Source organism: Lagopus leucura, unplaced genomic scaffold (assembly GCF_019238085.1).
Source record: "Lagopus leucura isolate 7727_CA_CO unplaced genomic scaffold, USGS_WTPT01 Super-Scaffold_100039, whole genome shotgun sequence".
Lineage (NCBI taxonomy): Eukaryota > Metazoa > Chordata > Aves > Galliformes > Phasianidae > Lagopus > Lagopus leucura.
The window spans coordinates 3,666,324-3,684,838 of NW_024962288.1; the positions used below are offsets into that span (position 1 = coordinate 3,666,324).

General features: G+C 56.9%; 2 protein-coding genes across 2 annotated transcripts in view; both read left to right on the forward strand.

The window, feature by feature from the left end:
* Positions 1-9,984, forward strand: part of SOGA1 (suppressor of glucose, autophagy associated 1) — a 20,196-nt gene extending 10,212 nt beyond the window's left edge. Inside the window, 12 exon segments of the mRNA XM_042883614.1 lie at positions 693-1,904; positions 2,881-3,000; positions 3,180-3,305; positions 3,607-3,837; positions 3,925-4,032; positions 4,195-4,362; positions 5,045-5,296; positions 5,378-5,449; positions 5,829-5,899; positions 6,142-7,366; positions 7,368-7,592; positions 7,682-9,984. Coding sequence (XP_042739548.1) covers positions 693-1,904; positions 2,881-3,000; positions 3,180-3,305; positions 3,607-3,837; positions 3,925-4,032; positions 4,195-4,362; positions 5,045-5,296; positions 5,378-5,449; positions 5,829-5,899; positions 6,142-7,366; positions 7,368-7,592; positions 7,682-7,831 — 3,960 coding nt within the window. The 3' untranslated portion in view covers positions 7,832-9,984.
* Positions 9,985-17,695: 7,711 nt separating this feature from the next.
* The window catches only part of ACSS2 (acyl-CoA synthetase short chain family member 2), a 30,956-nt gene continuing 30,136 nt past the window's right edge, over positions 17,696-18,515 (forward strand). The window contains exons 1-2 of the mRNA XM_042883584.1: positions 17,696-17,805; positions 17,950-18,145. Coding sequence (XP_042739518.1) covers positions 18,057-18,145 — 89 coding nt within the window. The 5' untranslated portion in view covers positions 17,696-17,805; positions 17,950-18,056. The remainder of the gene's footprint in view (positions 17,806-17,949; positions 18,146-18,515) is intronic.

An 18,515-nucleotide genomic window follows, 5' to 3' on the forward strand; every position in this document is an offset into this window, starting at 1 on the left:
GTGGCTATTTTGGGGAATTAAGCAGCACCCCAGACCTGTGGCAGTCCTGCTGGGATGGAGGCACCACAATATTCTGTGGCTCCTGGAGCTTTGTGGGCACCTCTGCCATGCTGGGGAGACATTGGGGTGCTGGAGGCCATGGGAGCTGGAGGTGGGTTCCACTTGGTGGGTGATGCTGGTGGGTCCCCCCTAGGCGGTCACTGCGCCAGAGTGACCACACTGGACAGGAAGTCACGAGCTGGGAGTCAGGAAATCCTGGTCCTCTGTCCAGAAACCTTTCCGTGGCTGAGAAATGGTCTCTCAGAGCAAAGGAGCCTGGGCAGGGCCAGGGGCTTGGCTGGGGCTATGAGAGTGGTGGTGGGGACGGGTGGCTGAGAGGAAAGGGGCTGGACGAGGGGTGGGACCATGGGAGGCTTCCAGCCCTTGAGAAAAAAACAAACACATTTTAGCTGCTTCTGTCCTCGAGCTGCGGCTGTCACTGTGTCCCAGTAAGGTGGCTGCTCTGCCACCACAAAGCAGAGGGAAAGGGAGCCTGTTGGCTGGGATTTTCTCCCGTGGCATCTGACAGCTTTCCTCCCCATCTTGGGTGGTGTCAGGGCCAGCATCCCCAGCTTGGTGTCTGTGCTCTATGTCCCTCAGAGCCACCATCTCTCAGCCTGTGACCCTAACACCTGTCCCTTCCCTGTCCCCAGGAGGACAGCGCGGACCTGAAGTGCCAGCTGCACTTTGCTAAGGAGGAGTCGGCCCTGATGTGCAAGAAGCTGACCAAGCTGGCCAAGGAGAACGATGGCATGAAGGAGGAGCTTCTGAAGTACAGGTCCCTCTACGGGGACCTCGACAGCTCCCTGTCCGTGGAGGAGCTTGCCGACTCACCCCACTCACGTGAGGCTGAGCTCAAGGTCCACCTCAAGCTGGTGGAAGAAGAAGCCAACATCCTCAGCCGCAGAATTGTGGAGCTGGAGGTGGAGAACCGCGGCCTGCGGGCTGAGATGGACGACATGAAGGGCCAGGGGGACAGGGAACTACCAGGGCAGGATCTGCGGTTCCTGGCCTGCACCTCGGCCTGCGGGGACGCGGGGGACACGGTGGCAGAGCTGCGACGGCACCTGCAGTTTGTGGAGGAGGAGGCCGACCTGCTGCGCCGCTCACTGCTGGAGCTGGAGGACCAGAACAAGCTCCTGCTGAACGAGCTCAACAAATACAAGTCGGACCACGAGCTGGATGTGACGCTGTCAGAGGACAGCTGCTCAGTGGTCAGCGAGCCCTCGCAGGAAGAGCTGGCCACGGCTAAGGTGCAGATCAGTGAGCTGAGCGGCAAGGTGAAGAAGCTGCAGTACGAGAACCGGGTTCTCCTCTCCAACCTGCAGCGCTGTGACCTGGCCTCCTGCCAGACCACCCGGCCCATGCTGGAGACTGACGCTGAGGCCGGCGACTCAGCGCAGTGCGTGCCCACTGCTGGCTGGAGGGATGAGCGTGGCAGTGAGGCTGAGGTGCAGGACCGGGTGCTGGACGGCAGTTCCAACACCAAGCTGCTTAAGGCCAAGGACTTGGAGACCCTGCTGGGCATCCGGGACCAAGCAGCGCTTGTCAGCAAAGCCATCGACATCTTGATTTCGGATGCCAATGGCTTCACCTCCAGCTTGAAGGTGTGCCTGGACAACGAGTGCGTGGGGGGGCTGCTGGCTGAGGCCCTGGACAACAGCAGCGAGAGCCCCAGCGACGCCAAGCTGATGAATGTGCTCCTCATGAGGCTGGGTGTGCTGCAGCAGGATCTGGGCTGCTTCATGCGGAAGGTGGACCTCCTCTCCAGCGGCCTCAAGGAGCACTCCGGCTCCTTCCCCTTCTCCAGCAGCCACGAGGCCACCAAAGAGGGGCTGCAGAAGGAGCATGGCTCTGACTTGCAGGTACGGGGCTCCTTCCCATGCCCCATGGCCGCCCCGCAGCACTCGTTGCTTTATTTGCCACTTTTTTGCCTTTTTCTTCCTGCTTTAGCAGAACAAACCCCGACCCGTAACATACCCCTCCTCGTGCCTCTCCAGAGCAATCCCCAAACTAATGCTCACCTCGCTGCATGCCGTGGCACCTGGGACAAGATAGGACTCTGCTCCAACAGAGTGTGTGCAGCAGGAGGTGGTGGCAGGAGTCTGCGTGGCTGCAGTGCTGTCCCACCCCAGTGCAGTTGCCCAGGTGGAGCTGGTGGCCCAGCTGCTCCCCTCCACTACCAACAGGCTCCCTGCAGAGTCAAGTGTCCCCTCCACTGATGCTCTGTGCTTGTTGGGATGGGCAGCATCCCAAAAGCCCCCTGAATTGCAGGCAGCCAGCTTGGGAAAAGCCTCATGGCATGCACTGAGATAATTCCCAGGCAGGGAAATATACAAAGCAGAGATGGCCAGGCAAATTTGGGTCTGATGGGGAGCATATCCACAGCGAGCATCCCGTGCCCTCCTCTCCAGGACAGCCAGGGATGGGGACGTGACTGGAGACATAGGTCCTATCACGGGCACAAGCCCTTTTCTGGAGCACACTCACTTGTTCAGAGTCCTATTTTTCTGCATGCTGCTGGACTGCAGTCCCACCAGCCCCAGGTCCCGGTCCCCCCTAGTCACTGCATGGCACCGTAACTGGTGTTTGCACATTTTTTCCCTCTTTCTCTCTTTTTTTCCCTTCCTTTTCCCAAACAATCCAGGCCACGTGTCTCATCCTGTGTTTCCTTTTGGTTTCCGCATTGTCTCCCGCCATGGTGATGAAGTTCCTTCTCCTCATCATCCTTTTTGTTGTCTTGTAGTTCTTTACTGTTTCGGAAACCCATTGTTTTGTTTTCTGGCTTTCTTTTCTTCCCGCTCTTTTGGTTTGTTCTCATTAACTTGCCCACGCATGCAGCAGCCTGATTTTAGGGATGCCGACCCTTACCGCATCACCCACACCAAGGACACGGACCCCGCACATTCCCGGAGCTACAAAACCTGCCGACCTGATGAGAACGACTCCTATGCCACCGAGGTACGAAGCCACCTGTCCCAGAGCGGACCAGGAGCTGTGTCCCCTCAGTGGGGCTGGAGGGTTGGAGATGCCCCAGGAGGAGCTCGGTGCCCCGGTGGGAGTGATGCGGGGTCAGGAGCTATGTAGAGATGCTGAGCCCTGCCCGGTGGGCACCCACCACCCTCTCCATACCCTTGCAGATGAAGGAGCTGCAGCTGGTGCTGTCGGAGGCCAATGAGAGCCTGCGGGGGCTGCAGGAGCAGCTCTCGCAGGAGAGGCAGTTGCGGAAGGACGAGGTGGACAACTTCTCACAGAAGATCTGCCAGGTGAGCAGGTGCTGGCCCTGTGAGATAGGATCCCCGTGAGCACAGCTGGGCCATCCCCAGGCTGGGGATCTGCTTGAGGACGCTAAAACAGCCCTCAAGAAACGTGGGGGCTGAGCCTGCCCATCTTTGCACGTGGGTGTAGAGCCATGCAGGACTTCCCCCTGTTGCTTTTATGACCCCACTGTCCCAAGGATGCTGTAGCTCCCCCTGGGCAGAGTCAGTCATGAAATTTGGGGTCTGGTGCTGGGAGGAGGCACAGCAGCCTGTATGGATGCTGATGGCTCAGCACATCACTCCACAGCTGAAAGAGGACCACCAGAAAGCCCTGCTGCGGCGTGAGTTTGAACTGCAGAGCCTCAACCTGCAGAGGCGGCTGGAGCAAAAGTTCTGGAGCCAGGAGAAGAACCTGCTGGTGCAGGAGTCACAGCAGTTCAGGCAAAGCTTCCTTCTGCTCTTCATGAAGCTCAAGTGGTTCCTCAAGTGCTGGCGCCAAGGCAAGATAGTGCACAGCGAGGGCGATGACTTCCTGGAGGTACTGTGGGCAGGGGAAATAGGACACTCAGCTGTTCCCAGTCCCTGGCCAGGGTCCTCAGCAACCTGCCCACAACATCTCCTGCAGGTGAACAGCATGAAGGAGCTGTACATGCTGCTGGAAGAGGAGGAGCTCACACCACAGCAGCAGGCAGACAACAGGACCTGCTCTGGGGACACCTGGACTCCCAACACGGTGAGTGTAGTGAGCAGAATCATTCCCCACTGAGTGTCACTGCTGGGCAGTAGGGGGGTGTCCTGTACCCTGCTGGCATCTCACATCTGTAACGTGAGGGTGGCAGCATGCAGAGCTGGGGCACCGAAGTGACACCCCTTGCTCACCTCTGGTCCCCAACAGCCCAACGAGTGCATCAAGACACTGGCAGACATGAAGGTCACCCTGAAGGAGCTGTGCACAGAGCTGCGGGAGGAGCGGCGTGGTGCAGGCGAGCTGCAGCAGCAGTTTACCAAGGCCAAGGCTGCCTGGGAGATGGAGCGCGCCGAGCTCAAGTGCCACATCGCCCAGGTGGGAGCCTGGGGTGGGGGGACATGGGGCTTGGGGGCTGCCCGACTGTCAGCCAGAGCTTGGCTGCTGGGAGGAAGCATGGCACGGCAGGAATCACAATGAGCAGCCACTCTAGCAGGCTAGTTTCTATAGCAACGGGGCTGGCATGAAAATTGCAGTGGTAGCAGAGGATGCACTTTATTCCTCTGATGGGCTTGTTCAGGGTGGGTAGGATGGTAGCAGGACTCAGCGTGCTCTGGTCATGCACAGTGCTCATTACCCCAGGCTGCAAAAGCACCAAAGCCCTCCTTTCGTGTCCCATTAGCCCCCAGCCCCATTCTGCCCTGAGCTCCTGGTGATGACGGTTTGCAGCTCCCTTATGCCGTTCTGGCAGCAGCTTGTGGCTGTGCATCTGCTCGTGAGAGTGATGCCAGCATTTCTTGGGCTGTGTTTCTCTATAGTCTCCATCTTTAGTCCCCAGCTCCCCTCTCTCCTCCCTAGAAGTGAGCAGAGCTTCTGTGGTGGCAGTACCCCTCCTTCAGACGCCATCCTGGCCAGCACCAGCAGCATCCCTGGGGTGCTCTCAGCCAGCCCCGCAGGGATGTCACCCTCTCAGGGTTGTCAGGATTTCGGTGGGGACATTCAGCCCCCATCCCATTGGGTGACCATCTGGCACGTGGCTGCCAACACTGTGTCCCTGCAGCTGGAGGCAAAAGCAGGTAAAGGCATCACGGAGCGGACGTTACCAGACTGGAAGGTGGCACTGAAGAGGGAGCGCGAGGAGCATCAGCATCTCCTGGCTGAATCCTACAGCGCCGTCATGGACCTGACCAAGCAGCTGCAGATCAGCGAAAAGAACTGGAAACAGGAGAAAGTGGAGCTGCTGGCCCGCTTCAAGGAAGAGCAGCAGCAGGCAGAGCAGCAAGCGAAGGATCTGCAGAACAAACTCAACCAGGTATGGTGTCCCCATGCATGTGTCATCCAGCATCTGCCCCTGCTCGCTGTGCACGTGTTGGGTGACGGATGTGTTCTCCAGTTGCAGAAAGGAGCCAACCCGTGGGCTTTGAAACACTCCGAAATGGAGAAGCATGGCAGCAACTGGAAAGAGGTGGGTGAGAGAGGGCTACATGTGTTGTGGCTTCCTGTTTGGCTCAGGTCTGTGCTAAAAATTAGGTGGAGGTTGGGTGTACCCCACAACAGCATTTCCTGAACAGCAGTCTCAAGCAGTTGCAAGGGGGAATTAAGTAGATGGAGACAGCAGAGAGCATGGCCATCTTGCTGTGCCAATCTCCAGGGGCTTCAGAAAATTGTTAAGAGAATAGTTGTGGGCAGGGTGAGCCCTGTGGAGCTTTGGGAGTGAGGTGCAGGACCTGGTTGTGTTGGGGAGGTGCTGCTGGAAAGGAGCAGGGTGCAGTACCTGCTCAACACACCTGTGTGCCGTGGTCCTGTGCCTGACTCCACCAGAGCATGCTTCTGTGTCCTCCTAGGCTCTGAATGAAAAAATCACAGACAAAGAGACAATCTCTGAAGAAGATGCCAAGGGAACCAACTTAAAAAGGTGAGCATGGTGGTGGCCATCATCCCGAAGATGTGGAGGGTATCAGTGGCTCTCACAGCTGGACTGACCTCCAGCTCCATCTGGACACTGCTGTGGTCCAGGATTGACTTCCTGGAGGCAGTGAGCAGGGCTGGGTGCCCAGCAGGGTCCCACTGGGGTGATGCCTCCAGCATCCCACATCATCAGCCTGTCCCTCTGCCTGGATGGGCGAATGCTGAACCCTGTCCTCTCTTGTCCCACAGGACCAAGTCCGTTTCCTCCATGTCAGAGTTTGAAAGCTTGCTCGACTGTTCTCCCTACCTCCCTGGAAAGACTGTGCCTGGGCTGGGTGACCATTCCCGAGGCAAAAAGTCATCTGCAGCCTCCCAGCTGCTGCCCAACGGGATCCGGGATAGCACCGGCCTTCCTCCCCCTAACTGTACCTATGTGAATATCGAGCAACCCGCCTCCGACAGCCTGGCCAAGGAGAAGCTGGGCATCTCCTCCTGGGACTACTCACGGGCCAGCAGCCTCACGGGCCATGACCCAGCTCAGAAACAGATGCAGAGGAGCTACACAGCACCTGACAAGACAGGGATCCGCATCTACTACAGCCCTCCTGTGGTGCGGCGCCTGGAGGCAGCTGTGGTGCACAACAAGGAGGGGAAGATCATGATCGAGCCCGGCTTCTTGTTCACCATGGCCAAGCCCAAGGAGCCTGAGGAGTCAGCCAGGACAGAAAGCACATACAGCCAGTGGCTGTGCAACTTCTCCAAGCAGCAGCGAGAGCTGCTCGATGGCAGCACCGGGGAGAGCAGTGTGCCACCAGTGCCCCGCTTCCCTCCCTCGCTGCATGACCTGGAGATCTCCGGTAACATGAGTGACGACATGAAGGAGATCACCAACTGTGTGCGACAGGCCATCCGCTCCAGCTCACTGGAGAGGAAAGTGAAGAGCACCTCGAGCCAGACCGTGGGGCTGGCCCACGTGGGGACACAGACCACACAGACAGTGAGCGTGGGCTTGCAGACAGACCTGCCGCGCGGCAGCCTGCATGGCAAGAGCTGGTCCCCGCGCAGCTCCTCGCTCGTCTCAGTGCGCGGCAAGCAGATCTCCACCTCCCTGGACAAGGTGCACGCCAGGATCGAGCGGCCCTGCTGCTCACCCAAGTACGGCTCGCCAAAGCTGCAGCGGAGATCTTCCTCCAAGCTGGATGCCTCCAAGGACAGGAGCCTTTGGAACCTGCACCAGGGCAAGCAGAACGGCTCCGCCTGGGCCCGCTCCACCACCACTCGTGACAGCCCTGTCCTCAGCAACATCAACGATGGCCTGTCCAGCCTCTTCAGTGTGGTGGAGCATGCGGGCAGCACCGAGTCCATCTGGAAGCCGGGCTGCCCTGAGGGCGGCAGGGCCAAAGCTGAGGCTCCCAAGTACGGCCTGGTGCAGGAGTTCTTCAGGAATGTTTGTGGGCGGGCGCAGAGCCCCACAGCCCCCCCCAGAGAAGAAAGATGCTGGTGGTGGGGAGGAGGGCTCCAAGAAGACCGAGCATCCCAGCCTGGCCTCCTATCACCCCACTGAGAACACCTCTCGCATCCTGAGCAAAAAAGTCCTCAAGCAAAGCAGCTGTGAGGACCCCAAGCTGATGTCCCTTGGCCAAGGGAGCAAAGAAGCATTCCCCCGGGACCCTGACTTCATCTCAGCCATGGCCAGCGAGGTAATGAGGTGGGGGGGCTCCTATGTGCCAAGCTGTGTGGTGGGGATGGCTGCAACCCTCTCTAACTGCCTTTCAATCTTTCTTTGCAGGACATGGCATGCGACTGCAGCTCACAGTCCCTCACCTCCTGCTTTGCCCGGCCGTCCCGCTCCGCCGCCCGCCACTCGCCCTCCAAGTGCAGGCTGCACCCCATAGACATGCCCAGGGCAGAGGAGAAGCCCGGGCCGCTGAGTGAGTGAGGACAGCGAGATGGGGCATGCAGCCTGGCCTGCTTCCCACTCTCCTTCCCCAAGAACGCCCACGGGGCCCCTCTCGGGGATGCATCTGTCTCCTAACCATCCCCTCACTCGTGGGGATGCTTAAGAGGCAGATGGTGAAGGGCGGCGGAGGCTGCTGGCAGCAGTGGGGCATCCCGCCAGGGTGGCCGTGGCACAGACACGACGGGAAGCACGGGGTCCCTGCGGTGGCCCCATGAAGGGGACAGCTGCCATGCGAGGCGGTGGCTGTGATGCTGCTGGTCCAGGGAGGGGTGAAGCGCGACAGGGGTTGGATTTGACGGATGGATCCGCCCCGTGGCCAATGCTGGGTGCAACCCTGCCAGCTCTGCTTGCAGGGTGGTTGCATCAGCCGTGTGCTGGAGGGAGGCGGGGGGGGGTCCCTGGGCTGGGCGGTGCGTGGAGGCGTTTCCATCCGGCTCATGGGACGGTGCTGAATGCACGTGTGTGGGACCCCCCTCCCTGCAGCCTAAGCCCTGCTGAGCCCCCGCCTCCCTTCCCGAGGCCACTTGTAGTTATTTGTTCTTCCAAGTGCTGAATTTACATATCCCTCCCTCTTTTTTTAATTTCTCCATCCGCTTTTGGCTCTACCCAATTCCGAACAGCCTGCAATGTAAAACCAAGTGCATTTAAAAAAAACAAAACCAAACCAAACGTACTGAAATGAGCTAAATTGGAGATGTACCAATTGGATTAAGAGATTGTGGGCTGGGAGGCTGCATTGTGGCTCGCAGCCTCCACCGCCCAGAGGTTGGGTCATCACCATGGGGAAAAGCCTTATCCAGCGAGGGAGGAGAACAGCATCCCAGCAGTGTTTGTGCTGGGTGAGAAGAGCAGTTTCTGAGGTGGCTGCTTGACCTATTTTTGAGCTGTGTGCCAGGGGCTGGGCAGAGATTTGCACAGATGGAACTGCCTGCAGGTGCCTGTGCCTGCTGGAGCTGCGGGCATTGCTTGGGGGGCTCTGGGCATTGCTCCAGAGCCTCTGTGCATTGTTCTGAGGCTCTGTACATTGCTCCATGGGCTCTGTGCATGGTCCCAAGGGCTCTGCACATGGCTCCGGGGCCGTATGCAATGCCCTAGGGGTCTGTGCATTGCTTTAGGGGCTATGTACACTATTCTGGGGGTTCTGTACACAGCTCCAGAGGCCTCTGCATTGCTCAGGGGCTGTGAACGGTGCTCTGGGGGCTCTGTGCATTCCCCTTGGGGCTCTCTGCGCTGCTCCAGAGCCTGTGGGCGTTGTTCTCATGTTGTGTACATCGCTCCAGGGGCTCCGTGCGCTGCTGTCATCTCGCAGCCACACTCAGAAACCGCTCTTGCTGCCGCAGCTGCTGCCCCCTCCCGTCCAGCCTCACACTGCCCGCAGCGGGACGGCTGCATCACTGCCACGTCGCAGCCTCCATCAGCATCTCCGCGATGGCTGCTCACTGCCTGTGTCTCCGGACACACCAGCATCAGCCAGGGCCAGACGGCCCAGCACCGATGGCCTTTCACTCCAAGGGCACCTGGCCAGCCCCACGAGGTCCTTGTCACCCAGCCGTGGGGGAGGCACTGCCCCCAGCACCAGCAGCCAAGGCCAGGCAGCGTCCCTGCCTGCTGCCCTCATGTCCCCGGCACTGCTGCCGGCATTCTCCTGCTGTACATAGATCCTTTCGGGGTGGTTTTTAGCATTTTCCTTGAAAACTAGGCTTTGTTTTGTTTTTAAAGACTATACTTTTGGAATGTGTTTGTTTGTTGTTTTTTTTTTTCTTTCTCATTTTTACAACTGCCTTTTAATTATTTGTAATATTAGTCAGTTCTGTCTTACTCTGTAAATAGCGGTGCTGGGTGTTACCCATGAGGATGGGAACAGGGACAGGGGACGGCAGGGGCTTTGTGAAGGCAGCATCGCAGAGAGGCAGGAGCTGCTTTGGCCAAGCCTGGGGAGATGGGGATAATTAATGTGCTGTGGAGGTGCCAGGTTTGGCCTCAGCCCCTGCAGCATCTGCCCCCGTCCTCTCCGCAGTCCCTGTCCCTGCCCCAAGGTCACATGAAGGGCTCGCTCTGCCCTGATGACAGCACCTGCCCGCCCTGTGCTGTGCCTGCTTGTCGTGTGATGAATAAAGGCCCTGCAAACCCTCTCCCACACCCTCAGTGCTGCTTTCCCAGGCTGCAGGGGGCAGCATGGGCTGGGAGGTCCTGTCCCCAGTATCCCCACCAGCTGTCCACACCTGGCATTCCATCTGCTCCCCATCTCCAAGTGCTGACTGTGGCTGTGCCGCACGGCTCCCTGCCATCACTCCCCTGTCCCTCATGGACTCTCACCCCACACAGACACCTCTTAGCTCCATGTTCTCGTCTGCTGGCATTTCTCATGCCTCCTTGCCCCATCCTGCCTAGCTGCTCACTCCAACCGGCACACAGACCCCATGTCACTGCCCCAGCTTCCTGCCCTCATCACATGCAGATCCCAGCCCCCCTAGGCTCAGTACATGAAACTTCCCTTCCCTGAGCTCCACCACCTCCTGTGTCACACCCCTCCTTTTGCTTCTTTGCTATCTTTTGTATTCCATCCCTTCTGTCCCTGCCCCTCATTCCCCCAACATGTCCCATCCTTTCTTCTTATTCTCCTTTATCCTCAGCCACATACCTTTCCACTTCCATGTGCTCGTCCATTGGCCATTATATCCCACACCCCTTTATTCTGTTCCTACATCATCCAATATCTCTTTTCTGCTTCCCATGTTCCACTGCCCTTCACAGTCCACCTCTCTTCTTCTGCACTTCCACATTCTACCATATCCCTCCCCTTCCAGTGCTCCTGTTGCCCACTGTTCCCCATCCCTTCCTGCCATGCTCCTCCACCACTCATCACGTTTCATTTCCACTGTTCCTCCATCACCCACAACCTCCTATTCATCTTTCCTTCCATCATCCTTCATTTCTCTATTCTCCCATCACCTGCCACATCCTCTTGCTCCCTCATCACCCACCACATCCTGTCCCTTCTTGTGTTCTATCATCATCCACCTTCCATTCCTCCTTCCCTCACTTGTCACCTCACCTCTGCATCTCATCCCTCCCTGCCATCACTCACCATGTCCTATTCATCCTTGTGCTTCTCCATCACTATGTCCCCATTCTTCCTGTGCTCCCCTGTCAGCCACCACGTCCCCTCACTCCTTCCCATGATCTGTCACCTCTGCATCTCATTCTTCCCTGCCGTGTTCTTCCATCTCCCATCTCTCCTAAGTGCATTTCTCCATCACCCGCCACGTCCTATTCTTCCTTTCTGTGTTCCTCCATCTCCCACCACATCCCATCCCTTGTTATCCTCATGGACTTTCCACCATCTCATCTCATTTCTTCCTCCACCTCCTCCCTGTCTCCTCTGTCCTCATCCTCCATCACCCCGTCTTTTCCTTTCTTGTTCCCCATGTCAACATTTCACCATCCCTTCTCTTCCTACATGAGCTCCCACCATCATCACATCCTGCTTTAATTTATTTAATTTCCCCTTCCTGTCTTTATCCATCCACTTCTACCTCCTCCGTTATCCTCATCCCCCTCATCCTCCTCCATTTCCCCATCTCAAAATCCATTCTCACCTCCCACTTTTGCCCTGCACCTCCAGCTGTCAACATCTCCTGACCCTGCCTCCTCTTCCTTAACACCCATGTTTCCGACCCCCTCTCCATTTTCCATCACCTTCTCACATCTTCCTCCATCTCCCAGCAATCTTTGTCTTTCTCTAACTTTTAAACACCTCTCCATCTCTCCTCTATCTCTCCTAGCTGTAGATGTTCCTGTTCATTGGAGGACAGCTGGACTAGATGACCTTTAAAGGTCCCTTCCAACTCAAAAGATACTATGATATTCTGTGCTCCCATCATCTCCTCATACCTCTTCTTCATTATTATTCCCTCCCTTCCTTGTCCTCCATCACCTACCATCCCATCTTTCTTATCTTCCTCTACTGCCTGTTTTTCTCCTTCATTCTCCTCCAGCTCCTGTTGTTCCCAATCCCTTTCCATGCCCCAGCACCCCTTGTTCTTCCCCATCCTCCACTTCACACCTGTCCAATTCTCCTTATCATCCTGCAACCTTTCATAGTCTTTTCGTCATCCTTCACTTTCCATCTCCTGTATCTCTTTGTTCTCCTCTGCTTTCCACTATCTCCTATCCCTTTTCTTTCCTCCATCTCTCATCTCCTTCCACCTCAGTTTCTGTCCCTCCAGTCCACCTCCACCTTCCATCCTTCCCCATCCTCTTTCAGCTCTGGCTATTGCCCTGTCTCCCCTCATACCTTCTTTCCTCCTATCTCACCATCCCTTACCATTGTTCACCTCCCAGTTTCACTTTCTCCTCATACTCTCCCACTTCCCTATCCCTCCTCATTTTTTAAGTGTCCCACCTACCTCAGCAATTTCCCCTCCACCTCTTCCTGACCTCCAGTCATCCTCGCCCGACTCACACTTCCCTCCTTTGCCATCCTTTCATTCTCTTTCACCTCCCAACTCCATCCTGCCTTCCACCCCAGCCCATCCTCCTGCCATTCTTCCTCTCTTCCATCCTTCCTGCACTCTTACTCCCAGCACATCTGCCCCCCGCTGTTATTGCCACCTTCTCTTCCTCCTTCCTTTGCCTTGTATCCCATCCGTCAACAACCCAGGAAAGTCACTTCCATCCCTGTTGCAAGCAAGAAGGGCAGAGCCCTTACTTCTGGAAATGGGATGTGGGGCTAGGTTGGATGGAGAGCCAGCCTCCCACCCCATCCCTGCTACTCAAGACATTTGCATAGCAGCAGAGATAGCCATAGTTTGCAGGTTGGGAGATTCCTGCCGGACATCAGGAAGCACTTCTCCTTTGAGCTGGTACAGCTGGAACTGCTCACTGGGGAAGTGGAAGGATTTCTGCTCTTGGAAGATTACAAAACGCAGCTGAAGTCACTGGTTCTGACTCGTTAGCAATAACCCTTTGGAACAAGGGAGCTCAGTCAGAGTCTCCTGGAATCCACTGAAGCACTCACACCTGTAGGAGATTTCTCCAAACACTGGCGGATTTCCAAGAGTGTCAAAAAAGGCCAGACACAGATTTGAGTGCAGTGTTTGTGATACTGCAGGACACGAGGAACCATCACTGCCACTTGCTCCATGGTACTCAAGCAGGACCCCCATGTGCTGTTTGAGCAGGCCCATTGCAGACTGCTCAAACAGGATCACTCCATGCTGCTGGAGAAGGACCATCCCATACTGCTCCAGCATGGCCATTCCACGCTGCTCAAGCAGGATCACTCCCTGGTGCTTGAGCAGGACCACGCCAGGCTGCTTAAGCAGAATCATCACATGTAGCTTGAGCATGGCCTTCACATGTTGCTCAAGCAGGACCACCCCATGTAGATTGAGTGGGACCATTCCAGGATGCTCAAGCAGGACCATCCCAAATTGCTTGAGTACCATGGGCCAAGCCAAAGTGGCTTCCTGAAGGACTGCCAGATCCCAGCCAGTGAGATACCCTGAGAGGACCGCTCAGCCCCTCGAGCCAGCAACCCTTGCATCACCTTCATTTTCCTTCCCTTGGATTGGGCCATGCAGGGGCTGTTCCCTCCCAGCCACCTTTGACCACAGCAGGGCGCAAACTGCTGGCACTGCTGAGGGGAGGACAGACTTCTTCTCCATCCCGTGGGAGCCCCAGACCCTGAGGGACCTTCCTGGAGGCCCCTTCAGAGCATCCATCCTACATCCCTCACGCACAAGGGCCAGCCGGCTCACTTGATGCAGACTTTGCCTTGCGATGCTGGAGGTTCCCAACCACCCCATGGAGGAGCAGCATCTTTGCCCCTTCCTGAGGTGATGTGTCCCACTGCAACACAGGCAGCCAAAGTTTGGATGGGGCAGGGATGACATTTGTAAAGTGTTCCCACCCAAATGCCTTCCTGGCTGGTGAACTTGGGAGAGGGTGGAGAGAATTTCCTACCTGTGTTAGAACCTAGCTGAACTTACGTGTCTCCCCAAGCTGGATTTCTTATTCCAAACATTCAAACTGTTGTATATTGTACTGGGATTTTTACACTGAATTATTGTAGAAAACAAAAATCTAAACCAAGTCTGTTTAAAAATAAACAATAAAAAAATCTCTCCTGAAATAAAATCTTTCTTTTAAGTTGTCTTCACATTAATGTGTTGGAGCCACCATCTCAAATGGTGGCTTTCCTATTCCAATTGCCTCTTGGCCACTGCCTGCTACAGCCCCTGGGGATGTCAAACACAGTGAAGACAGCTCCTGAGAATTTGTGATGTGCTGGGTGATGAATGAGAGAGTTCCCATCCAGCAGCACTGGCCTGACCAGCTGTGCTCCCGGCCCTTCTCTCCATGCAGGAGCAAATGCTGTTTGCAGGGAGATGTTTTGACTGCAGGGTGATGGAAGCAAATGTGAGACCTGGCCAGGCTGGTGGGATGGTGCCACAAATGAGCCACAGGGATGAGCATAGAAACAACCTGCATCTTGAGCCAAGGAGCTGTGGAGATGAACCAGATAGGGTGGCTCAGCCATGACCGTGGGCTTCACAGCAGTTGTCCTCAGTCTCCAGCCCTCAGCTGGGGACAGGGCTGCCGGGGACCACAGGGGAATCTGCTGTGGCCAGGTCCCTCTCCAGCATCCTCTGGCTACAGCTCTGCCTGCAGACCTCTCTCCACGTGCCCTGTCCCACCTTCCCTGCAAAACAGCAGGAGCTTCCCTGAGCTCAGCCTAAGGGGATGGGAATAGGACATTTTGCGTGGTGGGGTGTGGCCAAGGGAGAAAAAAAGAGAAGAAAGAAGCAGACCTGCTTGCTGGTTGCCTTCACCGGCCCTTGTGGTCCCACAGAGCACTGGTGTGGTTTTGCTACCCCTGACCGCCCGAGCGTAGGATGGGCTGCTGTGTCCTGTGCCCAAGCAGATACTCTCACTCCAGCCCATGCTTCTAACTCAAGTGAGGTATCAGGATGCAGGTCTGGGTCACCCCTGTGCAGCCGGCTAGTGCCCTTCATGTTGGGAGCTGGAGCAACTTTCCAGTGCAGCTCAGCTCCAGGCTGCTCCAGGCTTAGGGCAAAAGCAGAGGGTGTCAGGGAATAGCGCAGGGGTGTGTGTGCTTGGATGCTATGGCTGGGATGTGCTGCACCATGAAGCATAGCTGTCATGAACTTGTGCTTGGAGGCTGCATTGCTGCCCCCTGGGGGCCCTGCATCGCTGACCCCACGGGCTGCAAATCTCTGTCACAACAGACCCTGCGTGGCTGCCACTTCAGACTCTGTGTCACTGCCCACTGTGGTGCTTGCATGGCTGGCACTGCAGGGCTGGAGCTCGGCAGCAGAGGGCACATCGCTGCCATAGGAGTTCTGGGACACCGATGAAACCCCATGGGGAAAGCAGCTCCTAAACCTCAACCTCTCTTAAAGCACTGCAGACCGATGCAGTGTCTCCCAAGCCTGGTTTACCTTCCTCTGCATGCCTGGTGTCCACTATATCTCCCTTTGACTCGGCTCCATCATCCAGATGGAAAACAGCAGCAACCAGCAGAGCCCAGATAAACAAACAAGCCATTGTGAGAGGGGAGAGCATCTTTATAAGGTTAATTGGCCCCATCTAGGAGACAGAAAGGCATTTTCTTGTGGCTCAATCACTCTGAAAGCTCAGGCAAACAGCAGTAATGTGTCTCCCGGGTTTGATTTAGAACCGTGGTTGCATTATAAGCTCATCTACATGCAAAATGATTATGAATATATTGCACGCGCTCTGCAGAAGGCTAAATCATCAGGCTCTGATATTCATCAGCTTCTCTCTGAAGCTTGAAATTCAGCCATCTGTCATCCCTGTGAGCAGAGGAATGGCTCAGGCCTGGTTCTGCCCAAACTGACCCACTTTAGCTCCCCATGCCAGCAGGAGGAGGGAACTCCCAGGGGCTGCGGAGCTGCCCACACAATGCCCAGAGCCTCACCAATATCGAGCAGCCCCATTTGCAAACAAAGGCACTGATAACTCCCAGCAGGGCCCAAAGGCTGTTATCACAGTGCTGGTTAAAATTTCCTCCTGCAGCCAATGCAGAGGTGTTTGATCTGTGGTGAGATGTATATCCCCATGTTTAACCCCACCTACAGCACTCTGCCCTACCAAGCCCCAGCTCCAGGGCAGGAGCACAACTGGATGCAAGTTGCTCTGGAGCCAAGGGAGCCAAGGGAGCTGGAGCAGTAAAGTGTGGTCATGCAGCAAGAGTCCTTGCCCTGGAGCCTAGATTATCCCTGCAGAGAGACCAGAGTGTTTCCATATTTCATCTATTGACCATCAAAATGAAAGCTGATAAGGGCCATGTCTATGCCAAGGCTGGGTCTGCCCAGCAGTGTGGTTCTCAGCCCTATGCATGGGCATGTTTGCACAGGAAAGCAGATCCAGGGGCTATTCTCAGTTTTCCTCTTTGCAGGTGCCTTGTGACCTCACCCCATCAGGCAGGATCCTGAACACAGCTGAAGCTCAAGAGCATCTCTGGCCTCAGCAGCCCACACCAGCATTGCTGAACAAGTCTCCAGATACGCTGCCCATGGCTCCTAAAATACCCATGCCACAGCGCCCAGGCTGCAGGAATTCATTCATTTTTTTCTTCAAAAACAGTTTTTTGCAATAGGAAACGTGGAAGTAATGACAGTGCAGGCTGGTGAGGGAAACACCTTGCTGACTTTGGCTGTGCCTATGCCATGTCTGCCCATACAGAGAGCATGGGCGGCAGTGGGTTTGTCTGTGGCAGCAACACAATGCTCCCAGGGTGTGCACTGAACATGGAAAATACCAAGGATCCCAGAATAGACCTATCTGCTGACAGGAATGTGTGCCAAGTACAAGCTTCTGGCTTTTTATCTTCTGGGTGTTCCTGGGCCCCAGCACTGTGTACCACAGAAGCTGCCCATAGCGAGTGACTCCCCTTGATGTGGTGCATTTGCACTGGCAGGGATGACATCCATCAGTGCCGAAGAAATCTTCAAGGTCTCAGCATCCTCCCTGGGCACTGCAAACAGGACGTCCTGGCAGTGTTCCCCTGTGCCTGGCAATGGGAGGGGGGCACGGCTATGGGGACGAGGCTGATGGGGACATGATGTTGCTGACAGGGCAGCTATTGGGGTACACCGCTGGCAAGGGGGGACAGCACTGGTGGGGGGACATCACTGACAGGGGGGCACAGCTGATGGCAGAGACACTATGAACAGGGAGTTGATGGTGGGGCTGACAGGGAGGCCGAGCTGATGCGGAATATGGCTGATGGGGAAGATAGCTAACAGATGGAACTGGCTGATGGGGGAGATGGCTGATGGGGGAGATGGCTAACAGATGCACATGGCTGACAGGGGAACACGGCTGGCAGGGGAGCTGGTAGATGGGGGGGGGGGACACGGCTGATTTGGCGACATAGCCGACAGGGCGATGAGGCTGACAGGGGGATACGGCTGATGGGGGGACATGGCTGACAGGGACAAGTCTGGCTGAGCGGATTCCATTGCCGGGGACACAGCCGACACGACGCACCACCAAGGGAGGCACGCGGCTGGCGGCGGAACACGGCTGACAGCGCCACGCGGCCGCTGGGGGCACACGGCCGCCGGAGCGACATGGCCGACCGCAGACACACGCCGTGACGGCGGGCCGCCCCCCCTTCGCCCCGCGCCTGCTCCGGGCCGGCCGGCGCCAACGGCCCCGGGGCGACGGGCGGAGCCGCTCGGGCGCCGCCCTGCATCGCCGTCTCCGCCCCCCGGGCTCCGCGCCGCTTTGAAGCGGGTCGGCGCCGCTCTCCCGCTCAGAGCCGCAGGCGCCCGCCATGGTGCAGCCCGAGGAGCAGGCCCGGCTGTACCGGCCGCGGCCCGAGCTGCTGCCGGCGGCGCACGTCCTCTCGCTGGCGGACTACCGGCGGCTGTACCGGCGCTCCGTGGAGGAGCCGCAGGGTGAGGGCCGCGCGGGGCGGGCGCTGCCGGAGCCCGGGGCGCTGCCGGGGTCGCTTTGCTGCCCCTCTCCGTCCCCGCTGAGATACGGAGCGGTTTCCGTTTCTCGGCTGGCTGGGTTGTAAGTTGTGCCCGTTGCTTTTGTAGAGTTTTGGGGTGACGTCGCCAAGGAGTTCTACTGGAAGCAGCAGCACTCGGGGCCGTTCCTCAGGTACAACTTCGATGTGACGAAGGGGAAGATCTTCATCGAGTGGATGAAAGGGGCGAAGACGAACGTCTGCTACAACCTCCTGGACAGGAACGTCGGCGAGAAGAAACTCGGTGACAAAGTGGCTTTTTATTGGTAAAGCTCTTTTATTTTTACGTAGGAAGCGTGTGAACGTACCACCAAGGTGTACATGTAGTATCGATTGCGGCCGAGGGGAATTAAAGCACGGCAGCAGCGGAGGGCTCAGTTCTGTACGTGGTGCAGCAGGTGTTTGCTTTCTATGCTGTCGTGACTTGGGCTGTGCTGAAGCGCTGCGATGCCCGGCGCTCCTACACGGCTGTCCCCAGCTGCAGGTGTGTGCGAGGCCGTGCCCTCGCAGGTAGGAAGGTGTGGGTGGAGGATGTAGGCTCAGGAACTGCTGAGATGCAACTTCGGCTTGCTTCCTTGTTCCGTGGGGCTGGCAGGCTTTGCTCCTATGCTGGGAAGGTTGTAAAAAAGTCCTGAG